At 39.1% G+C, this 13768-nt stretch overlaps 1 protein-coding gene across 2 annotated transcripts in view; it reads right to left on the reverse strand.

Moving 5' to 3' along the window:
• dennd1b (DENN/MADD domain containing 1B) overlaps nucleotides 1–13768 on the reverse strand; it is a 139229-nt gene that overhangs the window by 53854 nt on the left and 71607 nt on the right. For both annotated transcript variants that reach the window (XM_008406565.2, XM_008406566.2), the window contains 2 exons: nucleotides 4507–4607; nucleotides 1258–1303 (listed from right to left, as the gene is read on the reverse strand). In XM_008406565.2, the coding sequence (XP_008404787.1) occupies nucleotides 1258–1303; nucleotides 4507–4607 (147 nt within the window). The remainder of the gene's footprint in view (nucleotides 1–1257; nucleotides 1304–4506; nucleotides 4608–13768) is intronic.

Consider the following 13768-nt stretch of genomic DNA (forward strand, 5'->3'; position numbering starts at 1 on the left):
TTAAATTAGTTGACTGTTTTGGGTTATCGTAATTATACATATTCTGGACATAAATCAGACTAAATTAAGAATCAGAATCAGTTTTATTGGTCAAGGTTTTGTGCACAAATAAGGAATTTGTCTTTTATTTCAAGCACTACAAATAAAGTCTCACATGTCTTGATAATTAACAATAAAAAATTGCGAAAGGAGAAAAAAAAATTAAAGTAGACCACCTATACTATAACACACACATGGAAAATGAAGAATGGGGCTGAGAGGAAACATTTGGACTCTAAGCGCGCGTTCCACAGAACCAGAACATCATGCATCAACAACAACCCAGCGATGCTGTGCTGTGCCGAGCGCATCCTGATGGCGACAAATTCAACAATTATTTCAGTGTGGTGCAGGAAGGATATGGGCAGGTGTGGTGTGTGTGCGTGTGTGTGCATGTGTGTGAGTGGGGTGGGAGGCAGCATAGTGTGTGAATTTCTAGTTTGTCACTTTTGTGACAGCCTGTGCAGCGGAGGCTCACATGCTGATCTGGACTAATTATGTAGTGGCGGAAAGAAGGTCTGTCACGGATGCAGAGTGTGATAAATACTGCCACTGCCGCAACTGTCATACAACTATCACACACACACACACACACACACACACATGCACACGCATGCGCCTAAACACACGTGTGCATAACATTATAGGCAATTACACACGCACGCACACGCCTAGAAACTAACACTCGCACACGAGTGCAAAAATGTGTGCGCTCTTGCGTCATGCGTTCACATGAAACAGCCGCACTGATGACGGCCTGCTCCCCAACCAACACAGGGTTTAACAATGAAGAAGAAAAGCTCTTTGTTTGCAGATGCTTTTTCTGCCTTTCTGTCTCTGCCTTCTGTACTTCTGGTTCAGAAGCCAAGGCACACACAAGCAGTAGACGGAGCAGAAACAGACAAAAAAAAAAGAAAAAAAAGAAAAATGAAAAAGATGTGAAAGTGTAAAAAGTTGGGATTTTTAAAAGTAGCATTGTTTAATTCATGATGAATTAACTCATAAATATTCGACACAAACTCAGAATTGAGTTGTCATTTGTTTCCGACACCGAAGTTCAACAAAACATCTGGATTAGCAATGAATAATCAAAATCAGTTTTCACAGTTCGCACATTTCAACCCTCGTTTTCAAAACCCTGGACGTTCATGGAGCATCTTTATGTTTTTGCATTAACATTTATAGCATATGCATGGATAAACTAATTTGATAACATACCTCAAGCAGACTATAGTGAACTCCCACGAAGTACGGCATCGGAGCACTGAGGATGTAGAAGGTACAAGACATCTGTTAGTGGTGTATACAGACGCAACGTTTATTAGGGAAAAATAGCATCTACCTTTCAGTCATTTTATACAAATTTAAATAACTAAAGATTGAAGTGTCTTCAATGTATGGATCTGTTGCTTTTCTCCAAAATTCATAAATAAGAGATGCACCGATCTGGATTTTTCCAGGCACAAACCGATTTCCTGTTTTCTTTTACATTTGACCAAGTCCGATTTTTCTTGCTAAGGAAAATAATATATAAAAGATAAAAACAGAATATACTGCAGGTACTTTGATAGAGGTAGCAGATGTTAATGCAACAAAAAAGGGGAGAATAGATTAATCCCATTTATACTTCAAAGGATATAATTAACAATTTCTAACTACATGCTGGTTAATGTTTTTACAGATAAAAACTTAAATTTTAATTACAAAGAATTACAAAGACTTGTCTGATAATCCAGACTGGATACAAAACATCAAAAATGAAGATGATTTATGTTAAGCCAATACTTAACACAGAACAAAATACTAAACGTGACCCGAAAAATAATCTGAAGTGTAGATTCTTTCCTATATCAGGATGTCATAACATGATAATGTCACAGGCAGCAACAAGCCTTTTTATATCCAAGGCCCTCAGAACAGTGGAGATATTTATATGGAATCCAGGTGCAATAAATGCCGTTTCCCTTTTCCTACCTCTACAGAAAAATACACACTGCTGTCACTAATGGGTGAATAGAAAATAGTTTAAAAACGTAGACAGCAACGAAAGTTGATCAGGCAACTTGAATCTCCTCAGAGACAGCTGGTAAATGACTGATCGTATTCCAAGAAGTATTTCAGAGATTCTCTTTTTTATGTTTTAACTCAGAAAATTGACAGTATCACTAAATGTGATTATAGTTATCTTAAAGGTCCTCTGAAATCTAAAGCACAGTGATTGGCTTATGAAGTAATTAAGGGATTAGGCCCTGAATAGATCTCAGAGTTGCTGTTCAGGTTCAACCTTTTCACTCCGTGTTTCCAGGATTAGAACAAAAAGAAAGGAAGTAACGCTCAGAAAATAGTATTTTTGTTAAAGATGATTAAAAAAAACAACATTCAGTTTCTTAGAATATTAGACCAATAAAAATTTATTTTTAAGACAACAGTGACTTGACAGGTATGTGCAAGACAGTCACTGTCGCCCTTCACAAAGAAGATCAGCCTCTAGAGAGCTGCCTCCCAAAATATTAATGGACAATTAGTGAGAAGAAAAAATATGGTGGAAAAGAAGGGCACAAGTAACAGCTAAATGTAGTTTTGAGAGGACTTAGCGAAGCCCAATCGATAATTTGGTGGCTTCAGATTTGAAGACAAGGCCTACATGACGAGTTATTTAAGATCAATGTGAAGTTTCCACAATGATGATTTTTCTGAGCCATGATTGTTGGTCCACTGTGTCTACTCAAACCCAAAGTCGGAGCAGCGATATATCAACACATTTTCAAGCTCGTCATGGTTACCACTTTTCTAGCAGGTTTTGGCACCTGCAAGAACGGTCAAAAGCACCAATATCTGGTTTCGTAACTATGGGAACGTTCGGTTTGACTGGCCACCAAAGCTAATCTGACCTAATTATCAAGAGGAAGATGAGACACCGGACCCAACAATGTATAAGAGCTGAAGTCAAGCAAAAGGAGCCCAAACCATAAATATGCGCATACGCTGTATAGAACATGAAGACATTTGAAACATTTTTATAGGTTGCATAAATAATATTCCTATTCTGTGAGAAACACATTTATTTTTTTTTATCAACTGTGATATTCAAAAATAGTAGATTGGAATACATTACTCTGTGTGTAAAATATACAAGTTATGCATGAGTTTGAATTTTTGAATAAGATTAAATAAATACAATTTTAATAATATTTTAACTCGCTGGGTTGCACCTAGTTGTTTATGTTTCTTAGCACTGGAAGCAATTCACTGAAAACACAAACTGTTGGCTTTTTCATATCGGTACATTTCTAAAATGCCTTTTGCATTTCGCAGTTTCTTTTTCACTTTCACCATTATTCTTTAAACTTTGTCTTTCAATGCGATTTTTCATTTTTCTTTTTAAACCGCATTCCTGTGTAAGAATATCATGAAAAAGTTTCCTGGTTTGGAAAAAAAAAAAAAAAAAGAAGAGGCCTCTTAGATGTTCCTATCTAAAAGGAACATCTTTTAGATAGGAACAAACATCTTTTATGATAGGAACATCTTTTAGATGCGTTTCTAAAAGAAACACACTTTAGACTGGTCAGTCTAAAGTGTTTCTGACTGACGAGAAACACTTTAGCATGTTTCTGGTCAGAGTGATTTATAAACCAAAAGCTCGTAATCACTTTAAAGTGACAGAATAAAAACAAATAGGCAGGCCTGTCGTGTTCATTGGATGCCCAGCGTTGACTTACAGAATTTCAGATGTAATGTAGAGGAACACAGAACATCTAATGTAATTTAGTTATTGCATCAGGGAACGGAGGACACCCCGTCATTTAATAAGGTAACGATGAGTCTTTGCAGAGTGATGGAAATCACATTTCCCTGTCAGTGAAGAATAGTTTCGCTGAGATGATCCGTCCCTCCTGGAAACGCTCCGCACCGTGCAAGCAACCCCATTCAACCATGCTGACGTCAACACATGTATGCTACGTCTGCACTGATAAAAAGTTAACCTGAAAGCATGCAGATTTTGTAGACACTACTTCTGCTCTCCGTTCAGTTTCAATCAAGTCCAATCAGATTTGCTGGATTTGTGTTGGAAGGGAGGTAATGAACCCCTGAGAGAGTTCGGACCATGATGAGAGCGTGCCGCTAAGAGCTGCCATGAAATATAGAGTAAGGTGATCTGGTCCGTTCATTATGTGCGGAGCCTTGCTGGAGAAGGCGTACGCGCAAGAACACAAAGACTGAGTGGGAGAGCGTGTGAACATGTGTGGCAACGCTTTAACACGGATATCTTAGTGGCTAAAACCGATGCATAACTGTTGCACATGATGCAGTGTGTGCGGCTATACGTCTGCATGCCGAGGTCCAGCATCAGACGCGGACAGCAAAGAGGAGGGTGGAAAAAGAAGGACAAAAAAATATAGAGCAGCAGAAACATTTTCTTTAAGTTGATAATGATTGTGTTTGTGCTTTAGAGGTTGTCGGGCTTACCAGCAGTAGTCCAGAAGATGCGGAGGCAGAACCGGGATGAAGATGTGCTGCCAGTACATCGGAAAGAGCAAAGCCGCTGCACCGTGGACGCATGCAGTTAACTACACAGAGAAAGACAGGAGGGGTCGCCGTCAGCCCAACTTTACATACAGAGAAATGTCTTCTCACTGTTACAAACACGACAAATCCACAGCAACTATTACTAACAACATCTAGTTTAATAAAACATGCTTTTATTTCAGAGATTTACATGTTCATTTCAATACATAATGATATCATTGACTGTTTGTTTTAATCCGTCATTCAGAATGGGAAACGACACAAACACCTTTTAAGCATTTTCTTTCTGTGAATCTAGATGATTTCAGCTTTCAGCGAATGAAATCCCAGAATTCAGTTGGTTTAAATATTACAGAAGACCAAATAAAATACACATTTCACAGACAGAAATATCAGCTAAAAAAGAGGGGGAAAAGTGTGTTGATCTGCTGTGCTTTATGCAGTTAATACTTTATCTGGGCTCTTTTAGCAGGAATTACTGCATCAATGAGGCATGTGGACTTGCTGATTTGCTAAGGAAGATCAAGTTGCTATTTTTCCCTCCTACAGACTGGGATCTTTGATTTCCAAATTAAATACAAAATTTACTTTCATCTGAAAAGATAAATTCTTGTTGTTTTGTCTCCTTAGCCCAATTCAGCACATTTCCTGGATGTGTCTGTGTTTTTGCTCTTGAAACACCGACTCAATCTGTGCTTCAGATCTTACGATTTTCCTCCAAACTCTTGGATGGGCTTGGCATTAGAGTCCCCTCAAGGCTGTGATCACCAGTTTTTCCTTCCACTTAACTTTCCTTTTTAATTAATTATTTTATTTTATTTAACGTAATATCTCACTGAGATAAAAAAAATGAAATAAAATGTCTAAGGGAAACCTTAGAAAAATATCACCAGTATGACAAAATTTATTTGCTCTTTGGAGTCAGTGAGTCATTCGCAGTTGTTTGAGCCACATGTGTTAAAAATAAAACTGATAGATGTTGCTATGTAAAATGAATCCAAATATAAATCTTTCACATTTTGAAATTACTGACAGAATTTAACTGTTGATGATATTATAACTTACTAAGAGGTGCCTGTAATTATGCTACTCATTGAAAAATTAAGATGATAAATAAAAGCTAAACAAGCAGGCTGGATGTTTCCTTGACCCTGATGAAAGAGACAACAGAGGAGAAAAGAGATCGGTATAAAATGGGGAAAATATTTTGACCTAATGTAAGACGACATTTGTTTTAATTAAAGTGTTGTGCTCTGTACTGATTTATCTAAAAAAAAAAAAAAAAAAAATCTGTTTTTCTATTAAAAATGAGAAAACAATGAAGTCAGAGTATTTCTATTGAAGAGAGGTTTTGTGCTGTGACCTGCACAAAAAAAAGACAACAAAAGAAAGGCTAAAACAGCACTGACAGCAGCCATAAAAATCTGAGAAAAACTGAGAAATGACTGGGGAAAAAATGGAATAATTAACCTCGTTTTTAACAAATAATGAGCCGCATCATGTAAGGATGACACTGCTTTTCAAAGAGCCTTTTTACATTGTCAAACCAATATTACACTCAGAATTAAAGTCATCGTCTCCCATTGTCTTAAAGCAAGCGGCCCCCTCCTTTCCTGACATGACATGTCACAAAAACTCAGCAATAGTAATGACCTGCAGCACACACACACTCACGCACACACACACACACATACACAGAGAGACACAGCAGGAGACAGAGGCGTTAGCTCATCCCCCAGATTAAAATAACATGATTAAATATGGAAAGAGAACAGAGGTCTGAGGGGCTCCTGCGGGACTTCATTAGGGCAAATTGCCAAAGAATGAAACATGAGTTAGCCAAGAGAGACTGCGGGCTAGGCCAATACCGCCGGGACCCCCGCAGCAGCAGCCGGCGTTATACCGCGGCAGCTTCACAGCCAAAGTGTGAAGCGGACACACACTATCACACACGCACAGCTACCAAGAGACCCCCCCTGCTCGCTGACACGCAGAGTGTCACAATTGACCGGCCAAAAGCCGGAGAGCGCGGTGGCTGAAAACAACCGTAGCCGGAGGAAGAGATGAAGAAAAAGATGAGGAGGGTGTGGGGGGCGTCCAAATACACCCTCTGATGAAGCTCAGGCATCTAAGAAAGAAAAGAAGCATTCATGTGTTTGTGCGCCCCCCCCACCCCCCACCCCATCCCTCCTCCGTTTGTTTTAACTGCATTCATTTTTCATATCAGCCGGCAAACAAAAAGCAATGATTTTCTTTCTTATTGTCTTTCACACACAGAGTCCCACAATACTTAAGACTTAATCAACATTTAATTGGTGTCTTGCTCTGTGTATCTGCATATGCATATTCCTGCTTCCTGCTGTCTGAAAATGAAACAACAATGCCACACTCCTGTCAGGATTAATTTCTTGGCAAACACTTTGCTTTTTTGTTTTTTTTTTAATTCTGAAAATAAATCAATGCGATGAATATTAATAAGCTGAACTGAGTGCGCTCGGCGAAAAGAAGGGCTATCAAAACTATCACACCCTTCTTCCGTCTAGTAAGGGGCCATTAAATCGTGATGAAGAGGGGTCACCGATCTGCCTGCGGACCTACGCTGAGACGCACACACACGCACGCTGAGTGAGGAGCCAACAGGCGGGTGTATTCCTCCTCTGGGAGTGCGAGACAAGCCCCAGCCATTCGCTGGTACCAGGAGGTAATGGCACAGAACACCTCGCTAACCAACTCCAATTATCTCCACCAGGCCTCAAGGTGAGCCCCCCAACTGGCATGATTTACTCTCAGGTTGAAAGTGAAAACAAGTCTCTCTCTCTCTCTCTCTCTCTCTCTCTCTGTGTCTCTGTCTCGCTCCGGCTCAGGCTGGGTGGCTGGGCTCGGGGGAGCTGGCTGGGAAAGGGAGTCCGAAACTTGGATTATGATTTATAACGCAAATCTAGATTACGCTCCTCTTTTACTTATCTACAAAGCGATGGAGGCAACAGTGTGCTTCCTTAGATAAAGGAAGTTGGAAGGAACTCCACAGGAATAGTTCACATATTTGCTTCTCAAAACTCTTAGATTAATACAAATCCCTGTGTCCTTGTCCAGGTTTTAGAACAAATGAGGCAAAAAGTAAAACGGGAGATAAATTGAAAAGGAAAAAAAAAATAATAACCCCCCGTTTTTTCTTCATTTAGAGGAGAGCTTCACATGAGAGTGGGTCACGAGAGGCTAAGGCTGATAAAATATTTGCCAGGCTGATAAATAATAGATGAGTGGAGCCAAATGGCTTACACGCTCCACAAAAGACCTGGGTGCTTAATATTCCATTCAATGGAGAATCACAGATACAGTCCCCAAGAACAAATACAGGATTAGGTGCTGGGTCCAGTCCTCAGGGACCAGGGCTCTGCCCGGTAATGAGGGGCTGCCTGCCTCTTATGCTGTGTGTGTGTGTGTGTGTGTGTGTGTGTGTGTGTGTGTGTGTGTGTGTGTGCGTGTGTGTGTGTGTGTTGCCCCCTCCGCTGAGAGAAGCTAACCGATTATACAGCGACAGCCTGCTTCAAAAAGCAGTCAAGGTCTTTGGTTCTGCCCTGAGAGCTTTTTAGTGTGCTGTGGCTTAGGCGGAAAGTGGCCAAACGAACGGCAGTTTCTGCAGACCCATTCAGTGAGACTAAAGGACGGACGGGGGCTAAGGGGGACAGACGGAGGGACGGAACGACAGAACAGAGAGGGAGGAGGGGAAAGTTGGTGAAGAAAAAAGGAGTAAAGAAGGACAACATGAATGCAAACTTTGAAACCGGAAGCCAAGCTAAAACTGAGAATTCAGAAACCAGTTGGTCAATTTCCAACTCTAAGGTAACATTCACACAACAGGCAAATGTAGCCCAAATGAGATTTCTTTTTTCTTTTGCTCAAATGTGACCCATATTCAGCTTTTTCACCACATTCTGATCGGCCCGATTCTGATCTTTTCACCCCAAAAAATTCCAATCTGTGCCACTTCCATATGTTGGATTAATTAGGACACATATCCCATTGTTTCAAAGTGTCTTCAGTCTGAACAGTGATGGTGCATTTAATCTGACATTCATGTCATCGATGTAAACAATGTATGAAAATTATGATTCTGAACTTGGAAAAGAAGCCTGTCCCTGAACCACATCGCTCCACTCTCACTCCTGGCTCTTACTACACATTAAACAAACAACTCTACAAAAGTTGCAGTCAATGCTGCACAAAAATCCGTTGCTTTTTTTATTTGTGTTGTGATCTTGTAACGAAACTTTCGGCTTTCTTTGCTGGATAAACTCCAAAATCGATCCACAGACGGCATATTACTTCCATAAAGAACGCGCTGCTGTGTGACGTCATCGTTGTTATTCTGCACATGTGGGTCGATTTGGGGTCATAAATCTTTCACACACAAGTCTCACTGCGGTCAGGTTTAATTAATGACATGAACGACTGAAATTGAGCATAAAGACCTGCTGTGTAAATCCAGTTTAATTTCATACTTGATGCAAGCAGCAAACAGCTCAGTGTCTCATAAGGTTTTGCTTCCATAAGTTATTAGAAACTTTATTCATTATTGTTTTAAATCATCACAATGTCCCCAACACCTGTGATCTTAAACATCTCAGCCGCTAAAATTCACATTGCATTTGGAGATTAGGCACAATGAACCTCCATCCAACTGATTAAATGTATCTTTTTGCATGCTGAGGGTGAATTCATGACACTTCAAATATAATAAAAAAACAAATATCACATCCGAGCAGTCTTTTGGGCCTGTGAAGTTTCACACATTAAAACTGCAATGACAACTGCGATTCAAGGTATTGTGCAGCTCCAATACACACAAAAAAACCTACTTAATATTCACTTACAGCAATGAACACAAGTGTAAATTACATAAAAACAAATAGAAAGATTTCTGCACAGTTATCGGCGATCTTGGCTGCTATCAAATGTCTTTCCAATTTTCAGCAGCTCTCGTTTTCTTCTTTGTTCCTGAATGTAGTACATGTTTCAGGGGGAAAAAAATTCTATATACACATACATTTCTAAAATTTTACATCCAAACACACTTGCATAAACAAATGGGCAAAAGGTAAAGTGAATCTGCATGTGTAGCAATTATTATTGATGCCTTGCACAACTATTCAATTTGTTTCCATTTTTTTCACGTCCCAAACACAAACCTCAGTGTGTTCTATTGTGATTTCATAAATAGATAAATCTGAAGTGAAGCATACTAGTAAAATGGAAATGAAATGATACAAATCTGATAAGTGTTCATATGTATTCAGCCACCCTGAGCCAACGCTTTGCAAAGCAACATTTTGCTGCAGTTACAGCTACATGTTTTGTGGGATATGTCTCCACCAGCTTTGCACATCTATAACTTTTATTTATTTATTTTACAATACAGTGCAAGCTCAGTCAGCTTGGATGGAGAGTATCTGTGAATGTCAATTTCCCTTCCTTGCCCCAGATTCTCATTTGGATTCAGGTCTGGACTTTGGTTGTGCCATTCTAACACATCAATATGCTTTGATACAAACTGCAGCTCTGGCTGTAGGTTTAGGGTTGTTCTGGAAGGTGAACTTTCACCTCAGTCTCAAACTTTGTATGTTAGAGATTTATTTCCAGGATTCCTGCTTCTCTGTCCTGGCTGACGAAAAGAATCACCCCAGCATGGCACTGCCACCATCATGTTCCACTATGGGATTGTGAAACCTGAAGGTGGCAATTGACAATAGAAGATGTCGACTGAGTTTGAGTTTCTGCTCACAGATTTATAAGTAGGTCACAAAGCGACATGACCAGAACAACTTCTTCATTTACATGTCTTGTGGCAAACTACACACAGGATTTCTTCTTGCAACGCTTCTATAAAGACCACAGTTGTAAAGAAAAGAAAGTTGTCCCATTAAGAGATTTTCCCAACTGAACTGTGAATCTCTGCAGCTCCTCCAGACTCACCCTGGGCTTCTTAGCTGCTTCTTTAAATAATGTGTTACTTATCCTACTTTTCAGTTTAGGTGGACAGCTATTGTCTTCATAGATTTAGAGCTGTACTATACTTTTTCCATTTTTGAAAAAAGTATGGTAAGTGGGGTAAGCTTGGAATATTGTTTTATAAGATATCTCTGCTTTAAAATTCTCCATCAATCCAAATTCAAAAGCATCTATTTTTCTCATCTCACTTTTTTTTTTTATCTCTCTGAGTGAGTTGACATAAAATATATTTCTGCATAAAGAGCTTGAAAACAAGGAAGGAATAGCAATAAAAAATAAGATTCTAGTTATTTTAAATGTTGATCTCCAGGCTGAGATCCAGAAAATCACTGGTCACCGACTCCCTTAGTTTTGTGGTTTCATATTTTAAATTACTGTCTAGATTCAATTAACTCAAGGCAACCAAAATATAATTTGTACCGCAATTTAAATGTTGTTTTTTGATGTAAATAACTCCTGACTGTGGTACGGATGGACATTGCGTCTACTGTTTTTCTGTATACTTGTGTTGATCTTTTTTTTTGTTCTAATAATAATAAAAATAAAAATAAATAAAATAGAATAAAATTTGCCATGACAGTGTTTGGTCATTATTGCTGTCGATGGACAATGTGGCCTACACCAAACAGCTAGATTTGCACCGAGATTCAATTGCACACATACAGACTGATAATTTATTGAGGAGCATCAGAGTAAAGGAGGTTCAAAATTTCAAGTCACACTTATGAGTTTTACGTTTCCCTTCACAATTATGCATAATTAAGTGTTATTTTATATTGCTTTGTGAGGAAATCCTATAATATGTCCTCACATTGAACTCGTGCAGCTCACATATCAGCAAACATGTTCAAAACCCATCATTATTCTTTACTGGCTGCTGAAGGAACATAAAATTGCTGAATCTAATTCACATATTTTGGGATAAACAATAAAGCGGACTTAAAAGCTATAAAATATACTCTGCTTTTCCGTCCTGAAGTGTCTTACTGGACTTGTTCGACTGTAAAGAAACAGATTGCGGAAGAAACCGGCTGCTGCTCCAGGCGGCGTAATTTAATTTGACAGGAGGAACGGTATCAACATAGCTGCTCTTGACCTTCTCACACCAGCTTTAAACGCTCATTTCTCCTCAACTAGCCTTTTACTTCCAACTCTATCCCCACACATTTCCCAAACTCAGTCCTGCAGTGCCTTGCAAAAATATTTATACAAACTGAAGGTTTTCACATTTCATCACATTACCATTACAAACCTCCATTTTGTCTTTATTGTGAAGTCAAAAGAAAATAATAGATGGTTTTTAAAATTTGCTGCAACTGAAAATCGGACAATTGTGTGTACTCATTTTCATCCCTGTTTACTCTGATGCACCTAAATGCAGAATCTTTATCAGAGAAACATTCAAGAGGACAACTATGTTTAAAAAAAATCTGTCAGCAGGACAACATGCAGTCACAAAATCTGGCTTTGGTGGCAGCAATGCTGAATTGTTAAGAGAAATTCAAAAGACGTCATACAGGGAAAACAGCAGACGAGGAAGAAAGTGCAAAACAATGTCTGAAGAAAAACTAAAACTAAATGACCCCTAGCAATGCCCACTGTGAAACATTGTGGTGACAATGTTAGCTGATCAAAGTTGATGGTAAATAAGGGACAATCTTGGAAATAAAACCATTAAAAGCGGCAAAACCCAGAACTAAAGTGGAATAGTTAAGATGAAAGCATATTTATGTGATCGAATGGCCTAATCATTATCTGTGGGAAAACTATAAAACAGATTTGGAAAAAAAAGAAAAAACAGGCCATACAGCTGCCCAGGTTCTTGGTATCAGTTACAGTTTTCTCTTCTTCCTCGTTTATCCTGTTACTTTATCGCTGCGTTGGCCCTTCCCTCTCTTCTCCTATGCACTAAGTCACCAATTATGCATGCTCTGCTTTCCACCGTGTTGACAAACGTTGATGTCAAGTCTCGTAAGGGCACATACACGGGTATGTTGCACTGGGAGAGAAGTAGAGGGCATGCAGGGCGGCGCATGTAGCCGCTAACACCAGGCCTCCCACACAGGAAGACAGAAGGCATGAGGGGCAAACACCTGCAAGAGCAAATAGGGGGGACTGTGGTAAAATTAGCCATTTTTCATACTTAGGATCACTACACAAAGGCAACTTCGGTTTGGTCTGTAACTTGTATATCTACATATATTTCATGATGTTGTGCATCCCTTCAAACAATCAGAAACATAACAGTTTTGATAATATAGCATGTTAAAAAAGTTGTTTCATAGTTCAGCTTACCGCTGTATGGGGTAAGTTGAACTGTATTCCCTCTCACGCACGCACAGAACATAACCCTCTTCTCCAACTCGACCCCAAGCGCTAGAACTGAATCCTTGGCAAGTTGGTCATGCTAGCGGCTCAACTTAACCAAAACTACAATGTTGACTTTATTTGTGCCCACAGCTAAAATTTATCTTCGGTTTATGACCTCATGTTAGAGCTCATACATAGCACAACTGAAGCATAAAACACATTTTTAATTATCTGTTATAGTCAAAATACAATTCTTAGGAAACTTATGATAGACTAAATTCATTTTCAAGAGTGAAAAATGTTTTTTTAAAAGGGCAGTGTTATGTTAAATTTACTTTTTTGAGCTTCACATCATGTAATTGTTATGCATTCACCAAAAACATGCCTGTAGTTTTGCTGTGATTCTTTCATTCATGTTTGAGAAATCCTTGAATCTCCAATGGCAACCATTTAGCTGTGCAAAACACCTGGGTGAACCGAGGGCCGCCTTTGAGACGCATCTCATTATTTACTCCTCAAAAAGCAGCTCTCCCCTATAACTCTCCCCACTCAGCTCCTTCAGACTAGCCAGCAGCAATTAGCAAACACCTGGTGGGACTGGGCCTTCAACTGAACTCATAAAGTACTTCTCAGTGCTTGTTAAAAAGTTAATAGAGGAGCGACGTTGTGATGACTTTCTGAAAGTGAAGTTTCAGAAAGAGCAGAGTTTTTAAAGAGACAGAGATTCAATTTCAAGGCATTAAATTACAAAGTCAAATTTCTTTCAAGTCATATTTGATATATCCATCTATCATTTTTATAAAAAACTGAAGGTAACAGTTACTTGATATTGATGCCTGGAAAACACACAGTACCACCACAAAGTCTAACCACTTTACCCATG

This window comes from Poecilia reticulata, linkage group LG4, assembly GCF_000633615.1.
Source record: "Poecilia reticulata strain Guanapo linkage group LG4, Guppy_female_1.0+MT, whole genome shotgun sequence".
In the NCBI taxonomy this organism is placed as follows: domain Eukaryota; kingdom Metazoa; phylum Chordata; class Actinopteri; order Cyprinodontiformes; family Poeciliidae; genus Poecilia; species Poecilia reticulata.